The sequence below is a fragment of the Dama dama genome, chromosome 14 (genome assembly GCF_033118175.1).
Source record: "Dama dama isolate Ldn47 chromosome 14, ASM3311817v1, whole genome shotgun sequence".
Lineage (NCBI taxonomy): Eukaryota > Metazoa > Chordata > Mammalia > Artiodactyla > Cervidae > Dama > Dama dama.
Genome location: NC_083694.1, coordinates 76214230 through 76232757, shown reverse-complemented (window position 1 = coordinate 76232757; position 18528 = coordinate 76214230). Strand labels below are relative to the sequence as shown.

Here is an 18528-nt window from a genome sequence, read left to right as displayed (position 1 = left end):
TCGGGCCGCGGCCCCGCCCCCGCGCTCCCGCCGGCCAGTGCGCAGGCGCGGCTTTGCGGATTGGCCGCGCGCGGGAGCCGTCCGGCGGCGGCGGCGGGTCGGGCCGCGGGGCGGGCGCGCGGCGCGGAGCAAGATGGCGGCGGCGGCAGCGGCTGGCGCGGCGGCGGGACTGCCGGGGCCGGTAGCCCAGGGGCTGAAGGAGGCGCTGGTGGACACGCTCACCGGGATTCTGTCCCCGGTGCAGGAGGTGCGGGCGGCCGCTGAGGAGCAGATTAAGGTGCTGGAGGTGACGGAGGGTGAGTGAGGCGGGCCACCGCGAGGGCGGCGGGTCTGGGCCGCGGTGGCCGCTGCCCGAGCCCTGGTCGGAGACTGGGCTCGGGGAGGCCTGGCCTGGAGGGCCGGACTGGGCGGCGACGCGGAGGCCTCCGGGCAGCCCGGGGCTCGAGACTGGGGGCTGGGGTGTGGGGGCGCGCTCCCGGGCGCGGCGGCCCGCCGGGGGCCTGGCGGGGCCTCCGCACGCGTCCCCGGGAGTCGGTCACTGTGCGGGCTCCTCCCCGCCCCGCCCGTCTTCCCATCGGCCGGCACTGCTCTGAGGGGCCGGCCGTCCTTTGTCTTTGCGTCTTTGTCCCCCCTCCTCCTAATGGGAGCTCGAGAGTGATGGAGGACGAGACAAGCCTTTGGTTTGATGTTGTCCGCCAGCTCTTGCCGAGCGGGCCTTTCTTCAGGCCCGGGGCAGCCACGCTCCGACGAGCATTGGATCCTGAAACCCGACGAGGGGAATCCGCTCGGGCTTTCTGTCGGGAACACGGCTGGCCTGTCGGGGCTTCGTAGGCAAAACTCCAAACCTGCGGACTCCCCGAGCTCAGCGGGACGGCCCCAGCACCTCTCAGATTGGCCATGGGAGTTGGCCCTCCTATGGACTGAGGGGTTGTTTTTTTGTTAAGTAACACAAAGCTCCCATAAATTTGATGTTATATTCTCCCACAGCATGAGAAAGCTTTTGAAAAACTATGTTATCACTACTGGTAATACGTTGAGATCTGGAATTTTGAGGGTTAAGGACCATTTTGAAGGTCCAGTTTTAACTGTCATTATTTTGTGAAATGTCAGACCCTGTAAGAGGAGCAGCCACTGACCAGGAGAAAGCTCTTTGAGAGCCCTGTGCAGACTGACCTGCGGGAGTTGTCTGCCTCCTAGGTGAAATGCCTTTACTCCTCCCTTGGGTATGAAAGAGAAAGAAGCAGAGGAACTTTGTCACATTCAGGTTACTACTTGAGTGATGTTGAAGATATGGTGCCTTCCCTGGGTGGTACCAGGGTGCCCGGTGCCCCTAGGGAAGGTGAGCCTTGGCTCCTGTTAGAGCTGTCCAGCAGCAGCTGGGCTCTGGGCCCTTCCGCCATGGCCAGCACCACTGTCCCATCTAGGCAGAGTCAGCCATCATCTTGAGATCTTCTTGCAGTTCTGCTCTCTTACTTTATCTTTTTGGATCTCAAAATGAAAAATTAAACAGAAGGGCAGAATTTTTGCGTTTAGTCTCTGCCACTGATGGGAATAGATTGACACCCCCCATAACTTACTGGGAACATGCTTGGAGGTATGAAGAGACTTCCTGCAGCTGCCTGCTGCTGGGGACCCAGTAGGAAGGCACAGACGCAGGTTCGGGATGTAATGTGCAGGGCTTTATCGAGTCTGTGGAGTTGAATGCAGTATTTTGGACCCTTTGGAGGTTATTTAGATTTTTAAATATTCTAATTCCTGTTAAGTGAAAACTATAGAGAGCAACCCCTTTCAGTAACCTGTTTCTGAGATGGAGGGTGGTGATCCCTCCCTCAGATACAGTGCCTTGCTTCTCTCTTTTCCTCTCCTTGTGGCGTTTGGCACATTGGGTGCAGAGTACCTTCTGTCTCATGTTCTCATTTTCACATGTTTCCTTTCTGTGGTTGCGTTCTTCTTTAAGGAAAACAGAGCACGTGGCTTCCCAGCCAGGCCTTAGCCAGCTGTCTGCCCTGGTGAAGCGGGCAGGGCCTTGCTCCCAGTGTTAGAACACCCTGCAGGCCAAGGCGAGCAGCTGTTCTTGCAAATGAATGAATCTTTTCCACTCCTTTGGAGTTGCTTCCTGTTTTAATTTTATACTAGCAGGAGAAACCTTGCTTTCTGGTCCTAGAAAATACACTTCCTTAAAACTTGGGCATTAATGGGAAATCTGGGAGTTGCTATTATTATTTATGGTCTTTTGATCCTTTTTTGGTTCCATGAGGCCCAAGGTTGGATGACAACCAGTCATGGTTGTTTCTAGACCTCTCGAATAGCCACACTGTCTTTATGAGCCATTTATTGTTGCCTCGCGTGGGAGACTGGTCCCAGGTGATCCTTGAGATTAACTCGTCTGTTCCCTTTGACAAGCAGGTCTGTTACCTTCCTTGGCTGCCAAGTGATGACCCCAAATCTTGGAGATTAAGTGGAAGAATCTCATTTAATTTGGGGGGGAAGACACAGGTCAGTTGTAAAGTCCCTGTTAAGTAGACAGACGAGAGAGGTTGTCATGCTCTGGCCAGAGTCTGGTGTAGAGAAGATTTTAAGAAGCAGTTACCGTGGAAAATTGAGGTGCTGGAGCCCAAGGTACATCTGGGTCATTCAGCCAGCAAGCAGGTATTTTCCAGGAAATAACTCATCTCCCCCCAGTTCCCATATTTTCCAGTATGGGAGTCTGTTCTCTTAAGCCAAAGGAGTGTATGTGTGTGAGAGGTCCACCTGACTCGTGTAGTGGGTTAGCTTTGAAAGGATGAAGATGGGCTGTTCCCATCAGCCTGGTGTGCTGGAGTGATTTTTCTTGAGTCCCTGGGCTTGCTGTTTTCCCCAGTCACTGGGAACCTGAGGGAACCCAGCAAGCCTTCCTGACTCGTGCAGGCCTGTAAACAGGGCTGATGGACAGAGGGCATGGTGCCACCTTCTTCAGACAGCACTGCCAGCCTGCACTGAGACGCTTATCACTTCAGAATTTGGAGGGTCCTGGGCTGCACAGTAAAATTCCAGCAGATGATTGGTACCCTTTGTTTCCTTAGGAAGGTTGCAATTTTGTGTTTTATCAACAGTGTTTGTAGGAATTTAGTTCTGCCTCCATAAAGTAAGAATTCGTCTTTTTGATCTGTTCAAGTGTTCTTCTAATTCCATTTTATTTAATAGGTGGGATCATATCACACATCTTATAAACCTGATCATTTAAAAGAAGGAAAGTTTGAAAAAAAAAATAAAAGAAGGAAAGTTTCTGAACTGTTGAGGGTCTCTTACATCAAAGTCTAATGTTCTCTACTCAGCTTTTTGAACTGTGTGTGTATAACTTCCAACAAGATCATGGCTTTTAAGAGTGTCACCTCTTTATTTTGGTGTATTTATGCTTGACCTATTTTTATATCTCAGAACATAGTTGTTTCCTTCTTTTCTTCTCTGTCTGCTCTCCTCTGAGAGAAGCATCACCTGAGTGGGGCAGTGTGTTGCTTTCATTCATAAGCTTTGATTCCCCAGGCCAGCATAGTACAGACTTTGTTTTGGTCCTGACTTACTTTGCTGTGTCAGGTCTCAGTCACACCCTCAAGTTCTGCGTTTTGTCGTTTGGGATCTTTTGCTGTGGCATGCGTGCTTAGTTGCTCCGTGGCACGTGGCTTTTAGTTCTCTGACCAGGGGTCAGACGCATGTCCCCTGCACTGCAGGGCAGACAGTACACTTGCTTATATGATGTGAGAGCCTAGGTCATTTTTTTTTTAGTGATTGTTTGTTTGTTAGAAATGAAGACATTTGACCTTGACTTAGTTTTTTATGTCTTGCTCCCAGCAGATAGGTCACAGAAAATACATTTTTTCCTTTCTTCCCACCACCGCTGTGTTGAGCTGGGGAGGGGGATTCTCTCTTGCTTTTCCTGGCATCTCATGCCGCCCAGATGTCTGTGTTACTCCGTCTCTGGTGCCTCGAGAGACAAGCCTGTGGGCCGAGGTCTGCTTCCTGGTTCTCACGGGCGCTTTTCTGGCTCTCTTGCAGTGTAGCGTAAGCACTGTCAGCTGCGAAGGGAGCCCCTCCAGGACCCAGACGCACTCCTGGGCGCGTGGCGGGCACTGAGCCCAGCGGAAGGCAGCCGCGCTCGGAAAAAGGCCAGTGGTGGAGTTTTCTTTTTCCTTTCAGCTGTGGTTTTGTGAAAGTCCTGTGAGAAAGGGGGCTTCCCCAGAGACTCCGTCCTTCCCAGACAGGCTGGTCCCCAGTTCTTGGTGCAGGAGCTTTCCTGACCGTCCAGCCTCAAGTCTCCAGTCCGCCCTTGAGACCAGGTGCTTGTATTTCTCAGCTTATCCTTTCTCCTCCATGCTGTCCTTGGAGCTTCCCTTCTAAGTCAAGTTGTGGAAGGATCCTGTTTTTGCCTAGTGGGGTGAAGTGAAAGAAAGGGGAACACGGAAAACCACGGAGGGCAGCAGAGGCTGAAAGGCCAGAGGGTGGTTTGGAGAGAGCTGAGAGGCTTCTTCCAGAGGAGGTTCGAGGGCGCCATGTGGGGTCGGGTCAAAGGTTAACCCTGCCCCACTGGGAGTTGATGCTAACCCAGGTTCACAGGGTTAGTTGGGAGAGGGAACCAGAGAAATGAAGGTTCTTAAGGAAAATGGCTTGAGAAAGCTGACTTCATATAGCCCGCTTGAGAATATCCCTCTTAGGCTTAACTTCATAGATTGAATCTTACTTTAATCTGTATTTGTCGTTTTCAAGCAAGACAAAGTAAGCGAGCGATGCCTGTCTGTGTCTCTTGTATTTTCTCTGCCTTAATCATCCCAGAGTGAGTTACTCAGGTGTTCTCATGCTTTCTGGAGAAATTATGTTAATTTCAGCAAAACTGAAAATCCCCCAACACACACCAAAATAAAAATACTTATTTCTTTATGGATTTACTTAGTTATATTGCATCAAAAACTACTGTATGATCTCTGTTAAGTGAATATCTGTAAATAGGATTTTTTCCTACTTCACAGAAGTCACCAGTGGATAAGGCAGTGGTATTGATAAGATTTAAAGTCAGAGAGCTTGAGGGTTTCTTCCTGGCATTTCATCCTGTGTGTTCCTTTTATAGAGGACAGAGGTCACCATCTGCAGAGCACCGCTGTCCTATCTTGTCACACTTACGATTTTTTAAGTAAATTAAAATTAACTGGAAATAAAATTAAATCTTATGGTATGAAACTCCTCTATTGTGACAGATAGCCTATATATATGATGGGTGTATAGTCTAGAATAAATTAGGTTAAATAAAATCGCTATCTTCCCTCTTATAGCCCCCTTTAACCTAGTGCATATGAGCTCTTTGTCTTTGAATTTTGGGGGTTTCCAAACCAAAGTTGTTCATGTCACTGTCTTTGAAACTCTGGGAGCCTGTAGTGCAGAAAATCTATTCTGTTTATCCATTCTGTTTTAAAGATTTGTCCTTAGGTGATACTCTTTGAAGATTTTGATTTCCATTAAAGCTTTTGAGCAGAGAGTCATATTTTTGAACTTTCAAGCCTCTTCTTTCCTCTGTGGCAGAAATAAACTTTCAGACAAAATCCGCCGTAGAACCAGGTTGTAGTACAAATCCCCCAGCTCACGTAGGTTTTTGGGCCTCCACATGGATCTTAATCTTCTCATGGTCTCTTCCTCTCACCATCTTTTATTGCAGTCTCAGTGATGTGTGAAGCAAGGTGATTGGTGGAAATTGGGGTGTGATCTTTGATAGGTTCCAGAACAAGATGAATTTAAAGATTGTGTTTGAGTGAAGAGCTCCCGGTTACTGTGACCCTCACCAGACTGCCACCTCCTCGTGGCCTTGGATGGAAAACAAGTGTTCACACAAAGCTCTTCTTTAAAAAGAGTGGACGTGGAGGTTCTCGGGTTGATGAGAAAGGACCCCTGTGGAGAGTCTGCCTGGTCTTCCTGCAGTAACGACTCTTCTGATGGGCGCAGGGCGGGCTGGTGGGGAAGGCCTGGTTCCTTCACGCTTCTGGGAGCCTCGGTGTGGGCACTCCACCACTATCTGTGCTTGCACTGGGAGGTAATTATTCAGATCGGCTTAAGCTTTATAGTCTCCACTCAAGTTTCAAGTCCTTCTCAAAAATGTCCCACATTATACCTCAGTATCTTTCTTTTTCACACCTTATGGTTAAAGATTTTGTGTATCTTGATCCCGTTTGTCCCTGTAGTGATGATCCAGACCTTGTACTTTTGGCAGGAACATTAATATCCATATCAGAGTGGTCCATGCAAAAATTGTCGAAATGATGCCTTAGAAGGAAACAGTGTGTGTCCTAGGTAATTTATGAGTGTGTTATAGACTTTCTGAAGGACTTCACATAGGCTCACCAGGATCAGCTGACAGGGTTTAGGGGAGAGAATTCTGAGCTTCTTAGCCAACTTGGAGCCGTCATGTTAGCACCCGTTGTCATACCGAGGATCTGAGGTCAGAGGGTGTGTGGGGGCCCTAAGAGGCGTCCTTTCCCCTCTCCCCCTTCCCCTTCCGTGGGTTTCACACATGCACTTCAGAAGGCTTTTCTCTCACTCAGCTCGACCTTTGGTCAGTATCCAAGCAGTCTGACTCATCTATGTTAGTCCGTTGGGAAAGTTGACTCCCATATCTTTGGGTTGTAGGGACCTATTGTTTATTCTATTAAAAATGGGTTTTATAAAACTTAACAGAGACTGAACTAGCCAGATTAACCCTAAGAATTAGAATGGACTTCAAAATCTTTGGAGGTAGTTCTGCAGATTTGAACTGTTTGTGATTTAATAACTTACTAACTGCTATAGAAAGAATGTGGCGACTTTTTAGTCTTGCAAAACTCTCCTTTCCTGAGTGAAACTTAAGTGCCATAGGATTGTATCAGTAATTGTAGCTTAAAATAAGGGTGTAATAAGAATGAGTAAGAATCCAGTAAGGTAGCATAAATTAAAGATACAAGAAAAGTTAAAATACAGAATCAGTAGCCTTCATATACACAAACAGTAAAAGGCTAGAGGATATAGTACTGGTTTTGTTTGGTTTTGTTTTTAAGTCCTTTACGATAGCAACAGAAAGATTAAATGCTTAGGAGTGAAATGAGCAGGAACTATGCAGAAACCTATTGGGGCAACTTTAAACATTCCCAAAAGGTTTAAAAGCAGGCATGGACAAATGGGACGGTGAGCTGTCCTTGGATAGGACGGCGCTGCATTCTAGACGAGTGAGACGGGTTGATTCTGAAGGTCACCGAAAAGTAAGCTTGGAAGGAGTAGCTCCCAAAACACCAAAAGCAGCAAACGGAAGAGGAGTTAGTTCTAGCAGACACTGAAACCTTACCTAAAGCCCCTATTATTGAAACAAACAGCACGGCACTGGCACACAAACAGACAAATAGAACTGCGGAATAAAGCAGAAAGTCTAGAAATAGACACGAGTAACTGTGGAAGTTTGGTGTTGATAAAGGTGGCATCTCAAAACGTTGCAGTAAGGACAGACCTTCAGTAAAGGTGCTGGGACAGCTGCGCGGGGAGCCGCTTGGGGTTAGACCCATTCTCATCCCATACAAAAAATAAGTGGCAAAGGGATTCAGAACCTAAATGTTTAAAAAGAAACCGTAAAAAATGTAGAAGGAAGTATGGGTGAATTTTTCTTTATCTTTGGCATGAAGAAAGGCTTTCTAACCACAGCTCAAAATCCAAAGGCAGCAAAAGATTGATAAATTTGACTACCTTAAAATTTTAGTTCGACACAAGTTAGGACCAGCAAGACTAAAGTACAGCTGTGCCTAGCATATTCAAACTGCAGAAAACCAAGAGAGAGAGACGATCTTAAAAGGAGTCAGAGGAAAACAGTACCTTATTTGTGGGGGAACAAGAATTAACAGTTACATTGGACTGCTCTTCAGAAGCCATACAAGCAGGAGAGGAGTGGAGTGAAATAGTTAATGTGATCATAGAAAATATATTACCTACCTAGAATTCTGTATCCACTAAGTTAATCTTTAAAGCTGAAGAATTAAGACTTTCTCTTTAAAGCTGAAGAATTAAGACATTCTCAGACCAGGAGACTTCTCTGGTGGTCCATTGGTTAATACTCTGCGCTCCCAATACAGGGGGCCTGAGGTCAATCCCTGGTTGGGGAACTAAGATCCCACATGCCCCCTGTTCTTGACCCATTTTGAGTTAATTTTTGTGTGTGGTATGAGGTGAGGGTCAGATTAATCCTTCCGCACATGGGTATCCAGTTGTCTTAGCGCTCACTGTTGACCAGACTGCACTTTCCACACCAAGCGATCTGTCCTGTTGATCTGTATGACTGTCTCTGTGCCGCTACCACACTGTGTTGATTGCCATAGATTTGTAGTTAAGTTTTGAAGTTGGGACATGTGAATCCTCCAGTTCAGGTCTTCTTTTTCAAGATTGTTTTGGCTATTTGGGATCCCTTGAGATTCCATATGAAATTTAGGATGGGTTTTTCTATTTCTACAGGACAGTCATTGGAATTTTGACGGGGATCGCGTTGAAGGATCTAAATTTTAATTTGGGAGTGAGAGGGCAGCCTCCCCATATGCGTGTGTGTGTGTGTGTGTGTGTGCGCGCGCGCGTGCGTGCGTGTGCTGGGTCTCTGTGGCCGCGTGGCCTTCCTGGTTGTGGTGCACACAGCATCCCCGTATGCTCGTGTGTGTGTGTGTGTGTGTGTGTGTGTGTGTGTGTGTGTGCGCGCACTTGTGTGTGTGCTGGGTGTCCGTGGCCGCGTGGCCTTTCCTGGTTGTAGTGCTCGGGCTTCTCATTGCAGTGGCGTCTCTTGTTGGGCAGCCCGGGCTTCTCTGCCCCGTGGCACGTGGAGTCTTCTAGACCAGGGATCCAGACCATGTCCCCTGTGTGGAGAGGAGGGTTCTTACCCACAGTACCACCAAGGAAGCTCCCATTATGCATTTTGAAATTATCACTTACATTGCTTCTTAGAAACCGTTGGCTTGTAACAGTTGTGTTTTTAGGACTAAACCTATTAAGACCATATTTTCTTAGACTTGATCATCTCTTACCTGATGGTGTAGATCTGGGCAACTCCTAAAGTCTCAGCTTTTAAGTTTTCTTTGGGGTTAGGTAGCACCAGTTTTCGATTAGACGCTGCATGTATTGCCACCTTGAAGGGCAGGACGATGTGCAGTGACGGGGGCATGAGAGGTGCTGGGACTGTTCATGGTGAGCCACCCCCACGCTGCGGGCTCCCTGCTCCTCTTTCTTAGAGGAGTTAGTCTGAGCAGTCACCAGCACTTCTGGAGGCACCGAATCAGACTCTTCTCTGAGATCTTTCTTGTTGGCATCAGGGTTAGAGCTCAGTAAACCACTGTGGCTTTGCTGGGTGCCGTTAGACTCACAGTGGCATTTTCTCTTCCAGAATTCGGTGTCCACCTGGCAGAGTTGACCGTCGATCCCCAGGGGGCACTGGCGATCCGTCAGGTAAGTCAAGACTGACTGGCCCAGTTTACAAGTAACTTCTCTTTACTGGGTGGTAAAACTTTCTTATGGGAAAGCAAAAGGGTAAGGCCAATTTATAAATAACTTAGAGTTTTGCACCAGATGTAGACAGGCTTCAGATGGTGTGTCGGCCCCGTGTGCGGGGTATGAAGAAAGGCTTTCCTGCTTTCCCACCTGGCTCGTTTCCTCCACAGCTGGCCTCAGTTGTCCTGAAACAGTACGTGGAGACTCACTGGTGTGCCCAGTCGGAGAAGTTCAGGCCTCCTGAGACCACAGAAAGGGTGAGGAAAGGCACTTGATCTGTCTCGCTGTGGAGGTTTGAGGGGCCATCGTGGGAGCCTGAGGTGTCAGCACTCTCCGACCAGAAGGGGCTGTCACGAGGCCAGGCAGGAGGGGGTGGAGTGATTGGCGGCTGCCGTTCTGGGCGACGTGCTGCAGATGAGAGGGCTTGAGTGCCAGGCGGACCTGGTTCACATTCCAGCCTGCCTTTTACTAGCTATGAAATGTTCTAGAAGTATTCTAACTTCTGAGGTTCAGTTTCCTAAATATCTAAAATTCCAGCTTCAGAGAATTGTTTGCGGGTTGCACGGGGTAGCGTTCGTCCCTGGTCCGGCCGCTGTGCCGCCGTCCTGGGGCCCCATGACGCCTCGAGGTCTGAGGTCCTTTGGAACTTGCCACAGTGGGAGTGTTCTGTGTGCCGTCTGGACAGCTGCTCTCCGCTCATGGTGCCGAGCACTTCAGATGGGGCTCAGGCAGCTGACAAGCTCAGTTTTGAATTTCATTTAGTTTTCATTACTTTAAATGACCACCTGTACCTGGTGGCTCCTGTAATGGACAGCGTGAGTTTGGAGACCGGGGGTGAACTCTGGGTGAAGTATTCGTGGAGTCTGCACAGGTACGCGGTGACCTGCCCACATTGCTTTTCCAGCACCTGAACTGGGTAGCGACCTGCCGCTCTCTCACACCCTGGTCTGACGCGGGTGGCTTTTCTCCTCTCCAGGCAAAGATCGTCATCCGGGAGCTGTTGCCCAACGGCCTGAGGGAGTCCATAAGCAAGGTGCGCTCCAGCGTGGCCTACGCAGTGTCGGCCATCGCGCACTGGGACTGGCCCGAGGCCTGGCCGCAGCTCTTCAACCTGCTCATGGAGATGCTGGTGAGCGGAGACGTGAACGCCGTCCATGGTGCCATGCGGGTGCTGACAGGTATGGGCGCCAAGCCCTGGCCTCGGTCCTTGGACCCCACGCGCACCCCACTCCTCCCGCTCTCACCTCCACGCTGCCCTCCCACGTCAGGGACCCTCCCCCTCGGGAGAGGGTCGCACGTGGCGGTCCGGCCTGCAGACTGCAGTCCGCAGTCTGGCTCTACCTTGACCCGACCTGCTCGTCTCTTGAACCTGAGTTTCCTGGTGTGTGAAGCCCGGGTGATGGTGCCGTCCACCTGGCGGGAGCTCCTGGTGGCCTCGGCGAGCTTGTCTGGTCAGGTGTCTGGTGCCAGTATGACGGGTTTGCGGGAGGTGGCAGCTGATGTGATCATCATCGTCATTATACAGTGTTCTCTACGTAGTTCAGTGCAAAGATAAGAATAGTCAAGTTTTTATGGAAAAAAGGTAACAGTCACACAATATAATCAGGACCTTCATTTGGCCAGCTTAGAAAATATGTAATCTTTGGTGTCTTTTCTTTCTGTTCTGAGCAGTTGAGAAAAATACTTGAACTTTTAGTCCAAGGAGGTTTGGTGAGGAGCTCTTCTAAGCATGGGTGGTCTGTCAGTCCCTCAGAGACCTGCTCTTAAGTACCGCCCCACGGCGGAGTCTCCCAGTCTCTGCAGATCCTGCCGTGCTTCCTCTCGCCTGCTCTGCTTTGCATTCAGGGAATCCTTGTGTGGACCTTAGCCGCTGGTGGTTAATGTGTCAGAAAGCATGGTTCCTTCTCTTAATACAAGGTTTCATACCTTTTCTCCTCCACCATCTGCCAGCTCACCTTACATGTATTCTCACCTAGTTAGGAATGGCATTTCTATGGGTCTTGATTTATTAAACTTGGCATCGGGGCCCAATTTTACAAGTCCATCTAGTACTGAGTTTGAGCACGCTCTGGGAGACGGTGAAGGACAGGGAAGCCTGGAGTGGTACAGGCCATGGGGTTGCAGAGTTGGACACGAATGAGCGACTGAACAACAACAGCGGTCTAATATTGATGGTTATACCAGTTCTGCGTCCAAAAGCAGTCCCTCCTCTCGTTTGGTCTCACACCGCCTCCTCCCATGCCCCCCGCCTTGTCGGCCACCCAGCTGGATGTACTTGTGTTGATCACCTGTGATATGTGCTCGTGGCATGTGCAGCCCCCCTGCCGAGAAAATCACACGCTCTCTGCCCAGACTCGCGCATCCCTGCTCGTGGCTCTGCTTCTCAGGTGACCTCTCATACCCTTCTGTGGAGTGAGCTTTCTAGGATTCTTCACTCACAACCTCATGATGCCAAAATATCAACTAACAGATCTATTTTCTGCTAAGGAAAGGAAGCCTATTCCTTCCCTGTCTGCCAATACAAAGTTCAGCTTCTTCTTGTAAAACCTGGAGGAAAAGGTAGTTGTCCATGTCCCCAGAGTTGTCTTGCTGCAGAGCCCTCGCTGTGTGTGACTAGGGGAGATGACTTTGCCCTCGGCTGCAGGGAAGGAGCTGGCAGGGCGTGCTTCTGTACTGGAGGCGGCGGACGTGGGTGGAGAGTGGCCACCTCACACCAGGGAGCTGATCCATGAGGCCGGATCACGCTCCGGGGGCTACTCAGGCGTGCACGCAGGGCACAAGGTGCCGTGTGTGGGCAGGAGACAAGGAGGAGAAGGGGCTCGTTGGGGCTGTTTAAGGCCCTGTTCTGTCTGCCTGGTTTAGCAAGGCTTCCCGTTAAACTCACCGTTCATCCGCGAGAACCAAGGCTGATGGCGGGAGGCAGCGCAAACCCAGCTGTCACGCTGAGGCCGCTGACACACAGGCCTCGGCGCCCTCTTCCATCTCAAAGCTCTTTGGAGACGCAGCTGCTGGCGTCCTGCACTTTGTCTGACTTGATGAGTGACTTAAACTTATTTTGGACTTAACTATGTGAAGGGTGGTAAACTGAAGAATGAGCGTCAGAGTACAAAATGCAGTTAGTTAAGCAGCAGACAAGTGAGCAAACGCGGGCTTGGGGCCTGTGGTCCGTGTTTGTTGACGCATTTCTGAGCTCAGCTTGCTGTCTCGGTGCCTCATGAGGTTTTGGACGTGAAGGGAAAATCTCATTCCACAGCCAGACTGACGGGGTAGCGACCCCTTGCTCTTCCTCTGAGCAGCAGCCTGACCTTGGTCAGTCGACACCATCCCCATGTGCAGGCTGGAGCGGAAGCCACGTGCGTCATGGTGGCTTCAGGGGGGCCGGCACTGAAGGCGGAACCGAGGCGCAGCACCTCACGGGGCACACCCTGGATTGATTCCAGGTTCTCCCCGGTGACCGCAGGGTTCTCCACAGTCTCGTGTGTGCTCCTCTACCGCTGCAGTGTTCTCTTTCCCTTCTAGCAAGTAATTCACACCACTTCCCTACCCCAGGGTAGGGCTCCTGGCCAGTGTCTTTCCCTGCGTGCTCCCTAAAGCAGTCTAGCAGTTGTCAAATGAATGTCTTTATGAAGGAGTGTTATTTTTACTGCCTGCTTTCTTTTCTGTAGAATTCACTCGAGAAGTCACTGACACACAGATGCCGCTGGTTGCGCCTGTCATCCTCCCAGAGATGTACAAGATTTTCACCATGGCTGAGGTAGGGTCTCGCATTGCCGAGAGCGACCTGGGCTCTCAGCAGCCTGTTGTGTCTGCTGCTGATCCCAGACCTGAAGGCAGGAGCTGACCGAGGGCTGCGTTGAGTGAGCCTCGGCCCTTTCCCTCGCGACTGGGAGGCCAGGCCTCTTGGGGGAGGGTGGAGGGGCTGCTGGAGCTCCAGGCTGCTGCCACGGGGCTGCCCAGGCCCCTGTGGGGCCGCCCACCCACCTGCCCCCTCAGCCGCATGTTGGGCAGTCTCCCGCACTGCACCCTGCGGGCGTTGCTGTGTGTGCTGGGTTGATGACTGCCTGCTGGAGGATGTTTCAGCCTTGCTGCTCCTCCCCTTCCCTAGCCAGGGGCTGTGTTTGCAAAGCACTACACTGACTGTGTCGGGATTCCGAGGTGCACCCAACTTCACGTTTTCAGTCAGATTAGCCCACAGAGGCCTTTATACAAGGCTGATTCTAGTAAGTTCTCACATTGTGGTGCCTTTTATTCTGTGGATTAAATAAATCTGTCCCCTGGACAGGAGTGGTAGACATCTCCTGTCTCGGGGATCCAGTCCCGTGTCAAGGCTGAGTGGTCACAGGTGGGTCACACACACGTGCTCGCTGCACCTCGCCCCCAGGTGTACGGGATCCGAACCCGCTCCCGAGCCGTGGAGATCTTCACCACCTGCGCCCACATGATCTGCAACATGGAGGAGCTGGAGAAGGTGAGCGCGCCTCTGTCGGGGCAGCTGGTCTGCCCTGACGTCTTGTGGGATGTGTTGGGCACACACCAGCCGTGCTTTTGATGCAGTGAGCATCCTGGCTGGATTCCTCATCCATGTGTAGCTTGGTTTCCTTTCCTTTGAGTCTTACTTTTCCTAGCACCTTGTCCTGCATCCATTTCACACTGGCTGGCACCCAGGGCTTTATTGCTCTTTCATTGCCTCCTGTGTGGGACCAGCCTAGTTAAGAAATACTGATCCCTGGGATCAGGAGTGGTTTGAAGAAGCTTCTGGTGAGCAGCTGCCAGTGTTGGCTCAGGACACGGCAGACCCTGGGGACACCTCCAGTGAGCTTGTGGCCACAGCCTTCTGACCAGGGCCTGAGCCTGGAGGGTCTGGAGGTGCCACGTGCCTGGACGCCATGGATTCGGGCTGAGTCCAGGACTGATCCTAGTTTCTGCCTTCAGGGCGCAGCCAGAGTCCTGATCTTGCCCGTGGTGCAGCGGTTCACAGAGGCCTTTGTCCAGGCCCTGCAGGTCCCAGAGGGCCCCACATCTGACAGTGGGCTCAAGATGGAGGTCCTGAAGGTACGCGCTTTCTGTTGGGGAGGTGCTGGGAGTCTGCAGGGTGGTCTGACATCAGTAATCTTTCTCCTATATCACTTGTAACTGTCGGGTTTTTTCCTATAACTTCTCAGGCAGTGACAGCCCTGGTGAAAAACTTCCCAAAGCACATGGTGTCCTCCATGCAGCAAATTCTGCCCATTGTGTGGAACACCCTCACTGAAAGTGCAGCTTTATATCCTTTCTGGGAGAGGGAAGGGACCTGCCACCCCCGTAGTTGGGAATCTAGAGCCTTGGGTCTCACATTCACGTGGTTCCGCTTTTTTAAAGTATCTACTCTTAGTGTTGGAGTATGTCATGTTCCCTTGTAGAATGTGTGTAAAGCAGACTGCAAATTCTATTTCTTTACTCTTCATCATACTTATGTGAGGACAGAAGTCAATTACACAGAGGAAGTAGAGGACCCTGTGGATTCCGATGGTATGTAGCATGTTTGGTCTTAATGGTATACCTCGTGGAGAAGGGAGCCAGGAAGAGCCAGGACAAAGGCAGGAAATTAGAGGCTTTGCTCTCTCGAGAATGTTCTCATTGAGTTTCCTGTCAGTGGATTAGATGTGGGGAAACAAAAATTGAAAATCTGTAGTCTTTTCCTCATCAGCATTTGCATAAGTCTCATGAAATCATGGACTTTCTCAGTGGAAAATATATTCAGTATTTCAGATTCTTTTTTCTTCCTTTTGGCTGCACTGTGTGACTTTCAGGATCTTAATTCCCCAACCAGGAGTTGAACCCGGGCCCTCATCAGTGAAAGCCCTAAGTCCTAACCAGTGGACCACCAGGAAATTCCCTGGTTCTTCTACTGGAAAAACCAAAGAGTGTTTAATATCCTCAAGTTCCCTTCTTTGACTCCTCGGGCCCTGTTCCATTCCCTGGAGAATCATAATTAGCGAGTGCTTTAACTGACTGACTCCTGACTCGCAGAGGTGATGTATTTCCTTCCCAGTATCTGTGCTTCCTTCTGCCTTCTTGTCACTAAGAGCTTCTCTCACATACTTCCTGTAGGTGAAGTCCTGGGCTTTGAAAACCTCGTGTTTAGCATTTTTGAGTTTGTCCACGCTCTCCTGGAAAACAGCAAATTCAAAAGCACCGTCAAGAAGGCCTTGCCTGAGTTGATTTACTACATCATCCTCTACATGCAGATCACTGAGGAGCAGGTAACTGTGTGTGGGAGTCAGCAGCGTGCATGAGCAAGTGCAGCTTGAGTGTGGGGTCTAGGTCAGGTGATGTGTTTATTTTTAAAAACTGACACCTGAAGAGCAACATGACCGGAAGTTCTAGGAAAGCTGTGATTTCATTCACATCATTTTACCAAGTCCCCGGGTGCTGGGGTTTATCAGCTTCTGTGGTAGGTAGTTAGACTTGTAGAATACTCCCACTTTGATACCTGTAGGACCCCCAACCAAGGGAGTGATAGCAAGAAGAGCCTGGCCTTTCTCTATAGTGAGACACAGCATTCAGTTCATTAGCCTGGTCAGAGTCATCAGACCAGAAGAGAGCATTAAAAATACGTTAATGCCTGTACTGTGTCCCAGGAATTGACGTGATTTTCACATTAGATTCCCATCGGACCTACTAGACTCAGCAAATTGACCTGTTGGGGTCACAGCCGACTGACAGTAGGAGGGGCCAGCAGTCAGCCACCTTCTGCAGCAGCCTTAGCTGCGTGGCTTGATAAAGGGTTTGCTTCTCTGCATCAGAAAGCGTAGCATTCTGTTCAAGATAAAGACAGAAGGCTGGAATCTTCCCTCGTGTGTGGACCGGAAGAGGGACCTCACAGAGCTGACTGCATCGTCCTTTCAGATCAAAGTGTGGACCGCCAACCCCCAGCAGTTTGTGGAAGATGAGGATGACGATACCTTCTCCTACACCGTCAGGATCGCAGCCCAGGACCTGCTGCTGGTGAGAGGGCTGCCTCGCCACCCCGCTCACCGGGGTGCTGGCGGCATCAACTTCTCCTCTTCGTTCTAGACCTCCCTCGAGCCTTAGCTCAGTACTGGTCTTGGGCAGCTTTACCTTAGACTGGGGCAGGTAACAGAGTAGCTTAGATGGTAAAGAATCTGCCTGCAACCCTGCAGGAGGCCTGGGTTCAATCCCTTGGTCAGGAAGATCCCCTGAGAAGGGAATGGCAACCACTCCAGTCTTCTTGCCTGGAGAATTCGATGGACAGAGGAGCCTGGTGGGCCACAGTCCATGGGGTCATGACGATTGGGAGATGACTGAGCGACTAACACACAGCATCTCAAGTGAAGTCTGAGACTCAGGAATTCCAAAGTCCTTGGTCTGGTTCTGATTTACATGCCAATATTGATGTAAGAATTGTGCAGGGCATGTTAAGTAATGGGACCTCTCCCAGGGTGTTTGAATCAGAAACTCTTCAGTTTAGTTCAGTCTTCAGCAGGAGTCTGTGTGTAGCACATACTAGAGACGGGCAGATTTGAAAAGCTTCAATTGCTGTGAGGTGAACGTCCAGGTGGCTGCCCGTTTCCTCTGACTCTGACCGGAGCACAGAGCTGTCTCTAGCCTGAGGTCTGTGGGGAAGCTGCTGCCTGTCTGGTGCAACACTTATTCCCATTTCACTGTTGGTGGGCAGTTCTCGTCCTTTGGTGTTTCTAAGGCACCTCAGGAAGGCCATGCCATGTCGCTTAGTAGATTAGCCTTGCTTTTCCAAGTTGACCTCCCAGAGGACAAATACCTGGTCCATCGCCGTCCACAGCTGGGTCTCTCATTGACCCCTGATGCTCTGCAGAATGTAGCAGTGGGAAGCCATTCATTCTGTAAGCTTTAGAGAGCTCAGTCTCTGCAGAGAGACGGGTGCTGCTTTAACTTAGAGACCTTCGTACAGCTCAGGATTGCATTATGAATGTATCTGATCACGTTAGCCGCGTGCACGGCAGTGCAGTTTATGGTTTTAGTTTGCACAGAAATTTGTTGGCACCTCTCCTCTCGCCCTAGGCTGTGGCCTCTGATTTCCAGAATGAGAGCGCAGCTGCCCTGGCTGCCGCGGCCGCCCGGCACTTACAGGAGGCTGAGCAGACCAAGAGCAGCGGTGCCGAGCACTGGTGAGAGGGGGCAGCGGGCGCCCTCGTCGGGGCACCCTCTGGGCATCGGGTGAGGGCAGGCATCCTTGCTTTGAATCACCTGTTCTAAAGCAGTTTTTCCTTAAAATAGTTGGTTCAATGCTTTTATTTTATCCCTTTTTAAAAAGCCTGGAAAGGAAGGACTTTTGCTTTGTTTTTAGTTAGAAAAACCTGTTACTGTTAAATCATACTGTCTTTAGATATAGGCTTAGATTGGAAGAGCAGCTCAATGCCCTTCAGGGTCAGGCTTGCTGAAGTGCCTTTGCCTCAAGGGTTTGTGTCTTCGGCGGTGGGTTTGTGTGACTCGGCCGTGGGGGTCCCTTTGGCAGGTGGAAGGTCCATGAGGCCTGCATGCTGGCACTCGGCTCAGTGAAGTCCATCATCACCGACAGCGTGAAGAGTGGCAGGATCCCCTTCGACATGCACGGCTTCCTGACCGGTGTCGTCCTTGCAGACCTCAACCTCTCAGGTGTGTCTCAGCACAGCAGGATTCTGGGGGTCTCAGATCTGTTGTTCACTTATGTGAACCTTGGGGTGGGATTCTTCTTGCAGCCTGGAGCTGGGGCTCCTTTGACTCTGCACTGCCCAGGGACCTTGACTCAGGTGTCAGCAGCTCTGAGTCTGGGACAGCCTCATGGCTCGTTCTTCCTAGCCGTTCTCCCGCACCTGCCCCCGGGCTCACGCCCACTGCCCGGGGTGGTGTCTGGTGTCTAAAGAGGACGCAAGGGAGGCTGCTCTGCAGGTTGTAAATGCAGAGCCCCCTGTGCCCTCAGGCCGCGTGTGTCAGGCTCATCCTCTCTGCTTGCCTCCCGTCAGTTTTCTCAAACTACCTATCCTTTCTCAGACCGTTCTGACTAGATAA

General features: G+C 50.6%; 1 protein-coding gene across 1 annotated transcript in view; it reads left to right on the top strand.

Moving 5' to 3' along the window:
• The first annotated feature begins 103 nt into the window (after window positions 1–103).
• Window positions 104–18528, top strand: part of IPO9 (importin 9) — a 37003-nt gene continuing 18578 nt past the window's right edge. The window contains exons 1-13 of the mRNA XM_061161146.1: window positions 104–296; window positions 9398–9459; window positions 9672–9758; window positions 10478–10679; window positions 13167–13255; window positions 13883–13969; window positions 14434–14553; window positions 14664–14764; window positions 14951–15009; window positions 15592–15743; window positions 16390–16488; window positions 17542–17648; window positions 17996–18135. Of these exons, the coding sequence (XP_061017129.1) occupies window positions 134–296; window positions 9398–9459; window positions 9672–9758; window positions 10478–10679; window positions 13167–13255; window positions 13883–13969; window positions 14434–14553; window positions 14664–14764; window positions 14951–15009; window positions 15592–15743; window positions 16390–16488; window positions 17542–17648; window positions 17996–18135 (1468 nt within the window). The 5' untranslated portion in view covers window positions 104–133. The remainder of the gene's footprint in view (window positions 297–9397; window positions 9460–9671; window positions 9759–10477; window positions 10680–13166; window positions 13256–13882; window positions 13970–14433; window positions 14554–14663; window positions 14765–14950; window positions 15010–15591; window positions 15744–16389; window positions 16489–17541; window positions 17649–17995; window positions 18136–18528) is intronic.